General features: G+C 60.6%; 1 protein-coding gene across 2 annotated transcripts; it reads right to left on the reverse strand.

Annotated features, from left to right (window-relative positions):
• Positions 1-758: 758 nt before the first annotated feature.
• CBX6 (chromobox 6) lies at positions 759-11,791 on the reverse strand. Of its 2 annotated transcripts, XM_019446911.2 has the most exons (6): positions 11,611-11,791; positions 11,383-11,426; positions 11,168-11,233; positions 10,951-11,017; positions 5,673-6,614; positions 759-1,648 (listed from the first exon to the last, which is right to left on the reverse strand). In XM_019446911.2, the coding sequence occupies exons 1-6, from the start codon at positions 11,677-11,679 to the stop codon at positions 1,625-1,627; spliced, it is 1,212 nt and encodes a 403-aa protein (XP_019302456.1). In that variant the 5' UTR covers positions 11,680-11,791; the 3' UTR covers positions 759-1,624. The 2 variants fall into 2 exon arrangements, with proteins under 2 accessions (XP_019302456.1, XP_053750602.1); XM_053894627.1 differs by lacking the exon at positions 759-1,648 and having other exon boundaries at positions 4,491-6,614.
• Between the last annotated feature and the right edge of the window lie 462 nt (positions 11,792-12,253).

The raw sequence follows: 12,253 nt of genomic DNA on the forward strand, positions 1-12,253 counted from the left end.
CTTGTTAGGGACGCAGCCCTACAGACCCCTCCGCGGCAGCCACTGTGATTCCAAGTGGGGAGCGGGCAGTGGAGGGACCTCCCCCTCCCTCGTGCCCGCCTGCCTGGCCTTCTCCAGGTTCGGAAAGTGGCAACACCTCAGCCTTACCAGCCTTACCTGTGTAGGGTCCTCCCCTCCAGCTCAGTTCACTGGCAGGTGGTGGGGTGGAAGGAGGGTGGGAGGTGGCGAGCTCCCAAACGGGCCACAGCTGGAGGGGCAGCAGCCCCTCCCCTCCCCCGCAGCAGGAGAGGCCCTGATGTTTTGGTGGGACTTTTTTGAGATTTTTTTAAAAGTAGGCTTCACGCCCAGTACGGAGCCCAATATGGGGCTTGACCTCGTGTCCCTGAGATCAAGAGTCGGATACTTAACCGACCGAGTGGCCCAGGCACCCCTGGCCTGATGCTTTTATTTATTTTTTTAAAGTTTATTCATTTATTATTTCTGAGAGAGAGTGAGAGAGCACACAGGAGGAGAAGGGACAGAAAAAGAAAGAGAGAGGGAGGGAGGCAGACAGACAGAATCCAAGGCAGGCTCCAGGCTCTGAGCACAGGGCCTGACTCGGGCTCGAACTCCCAAACCGCGAGATCGTGTGACCTGAGCAGAAGTCAGATGCTCAACCGACTGAGCCACCCAGGTGCTCCAGGCCTGATGCTTTTAAAGGCCACAGTCACAGCCTGTTAGAAATGAGACAGACACACGCCCGCTGTAGGGGCCGGACCTTTGCTTCGGAATGTGACAATTTATTTGGGGGGCAAAAGAGGCTTTTCACTCCCCCTTCCTGGCATTGATACAACATTGAAAAGCAGCAGAACGAAACGTACAAGACGAGAGTAATCGGCACAGACCCCCCTCCCCCCGGCCCAGAAACAACCGAATCCAGAACAGAACCGAAACCCACACCCAAAACAAGCCGGCTTCTCCACCCGCAACCTCGGGGAGGGGGCGGGTGGACTGGGGGCCCCACCCCCGCGTGGGGGTGGGGGCTCCATTTCTGGTTCCCTCTCTTTCACCACTGGAGGCAAAGTTTCGCCAGCTGGGAGCTGGATGGTTGAACCACAGACAAAGGCAACAACACTTCATTTTTAAAATGAGAGAGAAAAGAGACCGCGCCCCTCCCCAGATATAGAGCTATATATGTATATTTTTATATATATAGAATTCATTCGTGCACAGTTCATTCAATGAGCTTTTCAAAAACTAAAAAAAAAAAAAAAAAAAACAAACAAACATACGATACGTTTCTTTAGGCCTTTGTGTTTTTAAATTAAAAGAAACAAAAAGTGCCCATCTGCACTCCGCCCAACAGCCAGGGAAAGGCCCCAGAACCCGTTCTTTCTACCTTGACCTCTCGCAAGGGGTCCCCCCGTGACACCATCAGCCTCCCTTTACCCAACTGAAGCTCTGCATACAGTTGGTGCTCACTCGCCGCTCGGAGTGGGGTACCGACTCCTTCAAGGTGGGGCAGGGAGACCCCGCAGGCCTGGGAGCTGGGGTCCTCTGTCCCCGCTCGGCCCGTCACCCTAGTTCGGCATGTTGGTGACTGTCAGCCAGACGGGAGGCAGGCCAGGGAGACAGGCTCCTGGTTTTAGCCCCAACCTCCTTTCTGAATCTGAGAGGAGATGCAGACAGAAAAAAAAACAGAAACCTTTTAAACACTTTCCTTGTCTTTTTCAAAGTGATTCCTTAAACCATACAAGCCCCCAAGAGGCTGCCTTGGGCTAGTGCATGGGAGCCGGAAAGTGGAACTGACCACGTGGGGCTCCACTGTCTGGCGTGGGCCAAGTGCAAAAAAAAAAAAAAAAAAAAAAAAAAAAAGAACCAACCCCCCCCCCCAAACCAACAACAACAACAACAACAACAACAACAAAACAAAGCCCCCAAAACCCACCCCAACCCAAAAAACCAACAAAACCCAGAAAGGTGAGAAAAGGTGGTATGTCCACTCGGGTCCCCGCGGAGGCTGAAGAGGCTGGTGATGACCCAATCGCTCTGACCTAACTGCTTCCTCCTTGGGGCGGACCTCTTACCCAGACCGCCCGGCAGCGGGGAGCCGGCCGGCTCTCTAGCAGCTTCGGCACCCAGGCCCCCACCTTTGGAAGGGGCTCTTCCCAAAACACCAGGGCAGCTGGGCGCTTCACCCCGCGAAGCAGCTTTGCCTCGTGGGGCCCTACTTTCCAGGTCTCTTAAATGGGGCGCTCTCTGCCCACCTCACACTGACTTCGGGCCTTCATCAGCCCTTCTTTCCAGAGCAGTGGAAGGATGCAGCTCATTTTGCCCCGGGCCCCTTCGGGGGGCAAGAGTGAAAGGGGGCTGTGGGAAGCTAGAGGCCCCAGCGCCAGCAACCTCGACCGCCACCGGATCCTCAGCGGCTGCCTGGACACCGGCGGTGCTTTACGAAGAGGCCTTGCCGCCCAATACACCCATTTCACAGAAGGGCACACTCAGGGTCGGAGAGGGAAATGAAGACGGAGGTGTCCCAATTTCCCATCTCAAACCAGAGACACGGGACCTCACCTGTTTCCTATGACACGTGGGCGGGGAGGAGGAGGTGGCCTTAAGGGGAGAATGACCGATGCCCCAACCGCTACTGAACATGGGAAGAGATCGGGCTTTGAGGGATATTTCACATATAAAAATAAAGCGAACCAGAATGCAACTTCTGCTTGGTAGTTAGGTAAACGGAAAAGCAGCAAGGGGAGAGGGAGGGCCCGGAGAAGGCTGATTCGTGCAAGAGTGTGTGTGTGTGTGGGGGGGGTTACGGGTTTCCCGCTCAGAGCCACCCTCGGAGAGGTAGGAGGGCTCCGCTTGCTCTGGACCCTGTGCCCACCTAGACCCCCCCAGGGGAGGTGCCCACCTCGAAGCAGCGTGCGCGTGTGCGGAGGTGGGGTGGGGCCACGCGGTGGAGGGGCAGGGGCAGGCATTCCCTTCCCCCCATGGTCACCCCCAGTCCCTCTGGATCACCGCCTAAGATTCTCCTGGAGTCTACAGCTCCTTCTTCCTGAAGCCTGCAACCCTCACCCGGCCAGGCAAACTCAGGGGCGTCACGGTCTTTGGGGTGATGGGGAGGGAGGGACCAGAGGACGGGACACGCTGGCAACCAAATGGAAGAGAGCAAGGAACCCAACCGTATCCACTCACCAGCCTTCCTGGAGAAAGTCACCGATGACACAACAGTGGGGCTCCCGCTGACCCCCACCCTCCCCAAATGTGGGCTCCATGCCCCGGGCCCCTGCAGTTCTGGCTAGTTCCCTTGGGGACAGCTGTCTTCCTTCCCTTTGAAGGAGGGTAGGTGTGGAGTGTGGGCCCAGGACAGGAGGGAGGCCTCCCCACCTCGGGCCAAGGAGAGAGAGCAGGGACCCCAGGGACCGGCAGCCGGGTCTGGGTTTCCGTCCCCGGTTCCTAACATTGCCACCTCGCCTGTGCAATCATTGCTTCACTAGTTTTTCTTTAAATATCTCTTTCTCTCCCCCCCACTCCCGCCCCAGCCCCATAGGAATCCCACGATATTTTTTTCTATTTCTTTTTTTTTTTCCTCTTTTTTTGTTTTTTGTTTTTTTGCAAAACTAACTCTTTCACTTTCCTGTCATAAAATCACCTCTGAAAACACAACTTCTTTACAAAAAAAAGTCACGAATGACACGGACTCTCAGGAAAACACATTTCTATGGTCTCTGGAAACACCTGTAACTGGCACCCAGGTGGTCGTTCACCTGGGGTGAGGGGTCGGGTGGGGGGGAGGGAAATCCCCTCCAAGGACAGAGGAGAGATACCAGCCCTTCTTTGGGGAGGGGGGAAGCCAATTGGCACTTGGACGGCCACAGAGCCGACACAAAGGGCAGGGTGGGGAGGGGTCTAGGAGTGCCAGCCCCCCAAACCCTGTGAGGGCCCTTGTTCTACATCCTGGGGCGGGGAGGGACGGGGGCCACGCCACAGCCCCCCGCAGGGAGATTCGGAAGAACGAGTCCTCCTGTACTTCGGGCAAAGGCATTTGCTACCTAACAGGATTCCCTTTCTGCCTCCTTCGACCACCTTTTGCCATTGCGCTTCTGGGCTGACACACCCCTGGCCGCACACACCACGAAGCTCCCCTGGGCGACGCGCAGGGACAGGCCATTCAGGCCAGACTGACAGCCGGGGCGGCCGGCAGGGTGGCCTCCCGCAGGGCACGGGAGCCCTGGTCTCGCCCCCCCTCCCCCTCCCAAAGAACACAGGCCCCCTCTTTGGTCGCCCCCTTTGGCCTGCCTGCCCTCCCAGTGCCCGGCCTAAAGCTGGGGTGGGTCTCTGCCATTGGCATGGCCCGGAGCCACCCGCAGCTTCGAGCAGGCTGTGCTGGGAGGAAGCCTCAGCAGTCGGACGCAAGAGAGGGGGAGGGGGCGGGCGAAGCCGGAGGCCCCCCACCACCACCCCCAGAATGGTTTCCAGGCTCCTCTCCCCCTCCTCCGCCCCTCCCCCCCCCACCCCAGGACGGGGGGGGGGAAGAAGGGGATGGCCCGGGCGGGGGTCTCCCCCTTCCACCTTAGTCCCCACCATGCCGTGTCTGAAGCAGAGGCCCGGCTGGTTGCGCCCACCACCCCGAGGAGGAGGGCTTGGGGGCACACACACCAGCACTGGGGGGCTGGGGGGATCAGCCTGTGGCCCCACAGCAAACTCCTCGGGCCCGGGCCAGGTCTGGGCAAGGAAAGGTCCAGGCCTTCGACGACCCGATTCCGTGGAACCCTCAAGGGGGCCGCCTGAAAGCCCGGGCCCAGCGCACATATGCGTAGGCGCACAGACACGCCAAGGGGCGGCAGATGAGTGCGCCAGCCGGAAGTTTCTACAGCAGGTTCTTGTAGCACCTTTGGTGGAGAACTGAAGGGGCCTTTAGATGCTAGGAGGCTGTGGCAGGGGGAGGTCCCTGCCAGTCCCTCCCACCTCTGAGATGGGGATTAGGAAAGAGACTGGGTGGGGTGGAGCCTAAGGGGACCTGCTTGGGTCTTGGCCAAAAGCGGGCAGGAAGACCCAGGCCTCCGGTCCAGCTCCTGCTGCATTCGTTGATATGGAGGGAGGGGCCGAAGCTGGCCTCACCTCAACCTCTGTCTGGGCTTTGCCATCCCTGCCCCTCCTGCCCAGGCATCTGGGGGAAGGAAAGAGGCAGTGCCCATATGGGGAAGGGGTCTCCTAAGGGGCCCCGCAGCTGCCGGGTTAGCACCGAGAAATCAGATGCTGTGTGCGCGAGCTGGAAGCAAGCCGGGGGAGGGAGAGCGGGATGTGGAGGAGGCGGCCAACTCTGGGTTCCGGGGCTCCCCAGGAGCCCCCCAGCGGGCCCCACCATGCATGGGCTGGGAGGGTGCCAAGAGACAAGGAGGAGGACTTCTGAGTGCCCTGGCCCCACCCCGGCCCAAATCCGTTCCGGGACGGCCGCTCCCCCAGGCTTCGGGGGGTTCCAACCGCCCAGCCCCCTCCCGGGGTCAACACCGAGCCATCTGAAACAAGCAAAGCACGGGCAGAGGTGTCTGAGGGCAGGGGTGGGGGCAAGAGCAGGGCTCTGGGCAGGAGGGCCCCCCCAGCCCCCCCCCCACCTCGGTGGAGCCCCTTCACTTGCTCACCCCGCTGCCGCCACCACCCCCAGTGGCACCTGCTACCCCAGTAGCCACCTTCTCGAAATCCTCAGGGTTGCAGAATTCCTTGATAGTGACTGTCAGAAGGTTGCTGGTGACATCGGTGACGACCACGTTGGAGCAGGGGGACATCTCGGGGCGCCAGTCCCCAGCTTCGGGCTCAGAGGAGGCGCCGGCAGGCTCAGGGGCCACGGGAGGCGCCTGGCCCGTGGCAGCCGTGACGTCGGGAGGCACCCTCTTGCTGGTGGCCGCCACCTCGGGAGGGATGGACAGGTCGAGCACCTCAGGCTCACGCCAGTCGGGAGCAGATGGGCTCATGGTCTCAGGGAGCAGCTTGGGGGGCGCGTCATCGGGGTCGGAGGAGGACTGCGGTGCCGGTGAGGGGCAGCCAGAGGAGCTGGAGCTGCGGGCGTCATAGGGGGCAGCGGGGGCCGCCAGCAGCAGCCCGGGGCCCGGGGAGGCGGCAGGGTCGGCCTTGCCCGCTGGCGGGGGAGGCGGAGGGCCGGGCGGGGGCTTATTGTACAGCGCGAAGGTGCCGAACTTCATGTGGCGGATCTGGGTGCGCAGGATGCTCTCGCTGAACTTCTTGCTCTTGCCAATGACGCGGTTCCTGGAGGGGACTTTGGGGCGAGCGAGGGCTCCTGCCCCCTGCCCGGCGCCCGCTCCACCCGTGCCCTTGTCGATCACCTTCAGGTTCAGGATGATGCGGTTTCGCTTGGGCTCCCGAGGCTTCACCTTGCGATTGATGATGCGCACCGTCTCAGAGAAAGGGGAGATGGGTGGGCGCAGGCCAGGGCTGCCTCCCTGGGGGTCCGGGCGGGGCAGCGGGCGGCGGGACATGCGGTGGCAGCGGCGGATGTCCTTCTTGAGCCGGTGCACGGCCGCGCTGGAGTGCAGCTTGGGCGAGGAGGCGCTGGCACTCGGCTTGACAGAGAAATGCACGTCACTGATGCGGAGGGCCTCAGCCTGGGCTCGCGCCTGTGGGGCAGAGGGAAGGGCTGAGCGGGGGCTCGGCTTCCTGCTGACCTCCTCCGGGTGCTCCTGCGCCAGCCACCCACGAGTACAGTCCCGTTACGCTACCCTGCGAGCCCTTCAGAGAATCAGCTGTGCTCCCGACCCGGCTTAGAGATGAAAGGAAGCCCATTCGGACAGGTGAAGCAAAGTGCACGAGGCCTGAAAGCAGGTCGCACCCCCGTCGGGGCCCGACACGGCTTGGCAGTGGGGCCCTGGGACAGATAGGGTGGGGGCTGCCCTTGCTGACACAGAGGAGTGTCCTCGATCAGGACACGGCATGGAAAGCACACCCTTTGCTCAGAAGCCCCGGACCAACTCTGCTCGGTGAAGGATCCCAGCCTAGCCTGGCACCCCTCCGCAGACCGATACTTGGGGACAGAAAGAAGGGGGAGGCCCCTCCCTGCTTCACTCCACACCCCAACACCACTGACCTACTCGCAGGGTCCCAAATGCTCTGTGCCGTCTCTGAACGGGCTGCACTTCCAGTTTGGATTTGCCTCCCCAGCGGATCATCACCCCTGGGACAGATCCTTAGCTCTCAGCCCCTCCTGTATGCTCGCATACGCCCTCCTGTAAGCTGCCCTTCCCTTCCTGGGTCTGACTCATGTCTGCCCAGGATCTGGCTCAGGGCCTGGGTCCGAGCAAATCAGTGCCAGTGAATTCCAAAGCTGGCACCCAAAGCCTCGGTTGGAACCCCCCCCAGCGAGACATGGGTTTGGTGGGGATGAACCAAGAGGTGGGAACAGCTCCGAATCCATGCCAAGGTGGCCTGAGGGGTGGATGGCTGAGTGAGTCTGTGGGGCCAGCGAAAAATGTCCCTGGCTCCCGGGCTCAGCTGCATTCCCAGGTGTGGGGCGTGTAAGGCCCCAGGGCTCTGTAGGAGCTCACCTCACTGAAGATGTGGGGTGTGGCAGGGCCCCCAGAGTCAAGTTCAGGGCAAGGGACTCACGAGGCCATCAAGACCGTCCTCCATGGCCAATCCTTCCTTCACTAACAAAACACTAGTCACAAGCCAGCTGCTTGGAGTTGGAACTATAACCACAGCCTCTCCCCTAGGGGCTGCCCTCCATGGAGAGGACAGGTCACAGGCAGTTGTGACACTGGGTGACTGACTCAATGTAAGAAAGGACGTACGGGGCCTAGAGGAGCAGCGATCAGGTGCACGGGCCCGTCTCGGAGAATGAAGCCTAAGCAGGAGGGAGCCGTGGTCCCTTCTGAGCCTGACACGCCCCAGGCTGCTGCAGAGGCCCCATGGCCTGCCACACGGATGCCACTAAGACAAACAGTGGGAGCAGAGAGCCCAGCAGTGGGAGGATGTAGCAGGCAAGGGACTGAAAGCAATGGCTGGAGAGAGTGGCAGCGATGACAGAACTGTCACCTACAGACACCTTGGCTCCTGATGGGGGAAGACTCGCTAGGCTGTGTCTCCTTCAACCCGGGTGGGCCGAGAGGGAGGACACATTCCCACGGTCAGCCCGTGAGCTCCGCAAGAGTGAGACCTGTAGTTTGGGGTCTCTCTACATCCCACCCCACAGCACTAGACACTTAGCCAGTCCCTGCGAGGTAGCCTGTGTGCCCCTCAGGCAAAACTACATCGTATTTGACCACAACCGCCCAGAAGCGGGGTTTGCGGACTTCTTCACTGCATTAGCAAGGATCGTCTTTAGAAGGTGGTGGAAACACGCTTCAACGCCACATGGCCCTCCTGGCCACGCTGGGGGTCTCCTGAGGGCTGCTTGGCCAACAGTCCCTCCGGGCACTAGGTGGCAGCACACACGGCCTAGTCTGCCCGGGACCAGGGTGGCCAGCTCCTCCCGTGCACCAGCCAGTGGAACCAGGGACTGGTCTCCTCCTATCCCTCCTCAGACAAAGGCAGGAGAAAGCTAGCCTTTTTCCTCGGCCTGGCAAGCAGGGTCTTTTGCAAGTTCATCCCCAAGGGAGCTCGGGGGGGGGATCTCCACTCTTTCTGTCCCCGCCCTGGGGGGGGGGGGGGGTCAGCATTTATGCCATCCGCATGCTGCCTGAGCTCCCAGACCTCTGTCATCATGGCTCTGCCCAAATCCAGCGGCAAGGGTCCCTGCAGAGCCGCAATACTAACGTATGGTTTCCAAACTTTTTATGAGAAACGTTTCTTACTTTGTAACTTCTCAACATATATATGTATCTTTTGTTTGGAAGGGGACCGGTTTAACCTTTCCCCCTCCTCTCCCCTCCCCCAGGTGGTTGAGCATTCACTGAAGGTGGGACCTGGGTCTGGCCCGTGAATGAAAAATGGTACCCACGGCCAATGTGTTTACTCCACTCTGGCCGGTGACAGGCACGGCTCTGAGGGGTTGGCAGGTACTACAGACAGCACAGAAGGTTCAAGACCTGGACTCTACCACCGACTCTCTGTGACCGTGGGCAAGTTACACAACCGCCGTGGCCTCAGTTTTCCTATGTGTAAAATGGGGGCAACGACAACCTACCTCACGGGCTCCTGTTTCCTTCAGAACAGTTCCGGAGCAGAAAGTAAGTGCTGAGAATACTTTGTCTCCCAGATACACCGCCCGTCAGGGACTCACAGAGCCCCGGGCCCGGACCAAACTGATCTCCACCACCCCTTGCAAATATCTATGGTCACTGTCGTAAAGGTCCAGGTCAAGGTCCCGCCATCTGCCTCTCCACCCCCTGCCCCACCAACTCTGCGACCATCATGGTTTCCTGTGTGTGTCCACCGTGTCCCCTTAACCTGACGTGTGCTCTCTGAGGGACGGGGGGTGAAGGAAAGGAGCAGGAATGGAGGCCAGGAAGCCGGGTGATGGCATCTCATGTAAGCCTCCTCCCCTCTCCGGGCCTTGATTTTGCTCATGTGCATAATGGGAATGGTACTCCTTCACAGGGTTGTTGAGAGGATTAAAGGAGATAATCCATGAGGGGCCTCAGCACTGTGTTAGGCCCAGAGCCAGCTCAGGAGCTACGGCTACCAAAGAAAAAAAAAAAAAAAAAAAAAAAAAAGGCATTTTGTGAATCCAAGCTCACGGTCATTACTCACTTCACCGCTAGAGGGTACTCCAGCTGCGCTCACAGCCTGTCACACAGCCCACCCGCCCTCCCGCTGCTCCGCCCCAGCCCTCCTCCTAAGAAACATCAAGGGTTAAGTGTGCTCCTCCATGGATCCCGGAGCGTGTGCAGGTTGGGAACAGGAATCGTGGAAACAGGTGGAAGCTAAGGAGTCTTTCATGTCTGCTTTAAGTCCAAACCCTTGCACGACGTGCACAGACCTTTTGGTCTGGGCTTCTTCAGCCCCACCCCACCCTCATGGGGCCTTTTGGGCAAATGGGAGATTCCGAGGTTCTGCAATTCGGCAGAGTCTCTCTTCTCTGCAGAGCGCTCCCTGCCCTTACTCAGCCAATCGCCACAAAGTCACAGGCTGTCAGGGTAGGCTGGGGCCCCCAGGCAACTTCAGCACTACTGGGTCAACTGTGGTTTCCCAGGGAGGCCTGCCTGCAGTCTCGCCTGCGTCCTAGGGTCATCTCACCTTCCCTTTCCGACTCTGTTCTGAGAAAAATAAAATCCCACCCCCCACCCCAAAATGAACCCTAAGATGGCTTCCTTCCTAGGTCTCCCTCCCCTGCTGAGGCTAATGTGCTATGCTTTCACTCCCCCCACCCCGTCTTCATTACAGTCTCCAGAAACGGCCAGCGGTGGGGGTAAGCCAGTGGCTCAGCCCGTGAGAAACTCAAAGCGAAGTGATCTAAGGTCAAATTCAAGCTGCAGTCCCCAGTGAGGAGGGGAGACATGCAGAACCAATCCTGACAGTGAAAGAAGCTGGGGGCAGGGAGGCAGGTGGCCCCCAAATGCCTCTTCTGTTCCCAGCCCTGAAGGAAGCCACATTTACTCTCCCCCGCTGGGTTTGAATTCCAGGCAGAGCCTTAGCAGGGCTGGGGGCGATGAAGGTTCCCTTCATCTAGTGTGCAGAAGTAACCTCCCTGCCACCCCCTCAGGTGGACAGCCCCCACCTGCCTCATCCACCCCCCATGCGGGAGCCCTGCTGGCCAGCCCAGACTCTTGTTTTCTCAGCGAGGATTATCCTCCCCCCTCACTTCCCACTCCCAGGCCCCTCTTGCTGAAGCTGGAGCTGGCCAGGGCCGGCTGCCAGGGGCTCTTCGGGGGCTCACAACCACCCCCTGCCCAGCTGGGGCCCCTCTGGAAAGGTCCGCCTGCCTGGGCAGCCGCGGATCTGTCCCTCCCTTGCAGGCCCCGTGCTGCGCCAGGGCTAGGGGCCCGAGAGGGGGCTGCTGGGGCTGGGCCAGGTTACCTTCAGGAGGAAAGTTTTGGGTTTGGGTCCCCTCTTCTTGGGCCCATACAGCTCACGCTCCCTCTCCCTGCGGCCGAGAAACGCCAAAGGTTAAAAAGAACCCCTTCCCGGGCCCCACTCCGCGCTGCCCTCCCCGCTCTCCCGTTTCCCCCGCTTCCCCGCGCGGCGCCCCAGCCGAGCCTTGGCCCCGCCGCCCCTGCCAGCTCCCCAAACTCACTTCTGCTCGAAGGCTGCAATGAGCCGCGAGTCGAGGATGTTCTCCTCGGGTTCCCAAGTGCTGTACCTGCCGAGTCACACATGCACAAAATAAAAATGAAAACCTAATGGGCAGAGGCACATGCGAGGCAGCAAACGTGCGCACCCCCCCACCAGGAAAAAAAAGGCCCCGTTGCCTCCCTTTCCCCCTCGCCCCTGTATCCCGCCGGCACTTACTTGATGGCCCACCCCTTCCATTTCACCAGGTACTCGATGCGTCCCTGGAAAACAGAGAAGAAAAAAAAAGGGGGGAGTGGGGGTGGGGAGGATGCGGGGACGCGAGGAGGCGGCGGCGCGGGGGTGGGCGAGAGGGCCCGGGTTAGCGGGACCGCTTCGCCCCGGTGAGCCGCGGACCCCCGGACACCGGCTGCCGGGCAAGGCGTCCCACCTCGGGAGGCGGCTCACCTTTCGGATCCGCCGTTTGATGATGGATTCGGCCGCGAAGACCCGCTCGCCCACTGCAGACAGCTCCATCTTGCTCAGCGGCACCCACAGCCCATAATACTCCCTGCTCCCGCGGCCGGTGCTGCACCGCTCGCGCACGCGCCGCAGCGCACAGGCCCCGGCGGGCGGGCGCGCGGCGGGGCGCGCGCTCGTGTTCCAGCTGCGGGCCGTCACGTGACCGCTCGGGGCCGGCGCGCCGTTGCCAGGACCTCCCCCTCCCCCGGGGCGGTTGCTAGGGAAAGTGTGCGCTCGCGGGGCGGGGGCGCGCGCTGACTCTTAAAGGGGCCTCGCCTGGCGGCGGGAGTCTGGGCCCGGAACCCGGTGGATGCTTGGCTTGTGCGAAGCCTGGTCGGGCGCAGTGCAGCCCGACAAACACCCACTCACTCCCCTCTCCGTCTTCCCGGCCCCCGGAGAGCTGACACCATCTCCCTCCCTTTAACAACACCTCCCCCAGGAAAGGCTCGCTAGGCCCCTGCAGGGGAAGGACGTGAGAGTCTGTGCAGCTGCTGCGCATCTTCCCGGCAGAAGTTTGCAAACAGTTAAATATGATACAGCAGAAATGCATTTGCTGTTGCCTTGCCAGGCCCTGCGGGAATTTCTTTAA

This window comes from Panthera pardus, unplaced genomic scaffold (assembly GCF_024362965.1).
Source record: "Panthera pardus isolate Hobbes unplaced genomic scaffold, ASM2436296v1 HiC_scaffold_6, whole genome shotgun sequence".
Classification (NCBI taxonomy): domain Eukaryota; kingdom Metazoa; phylum Chordata; class Mammalia; order Carnivora; family Felidae; genus Panthera; species Panthera pardus.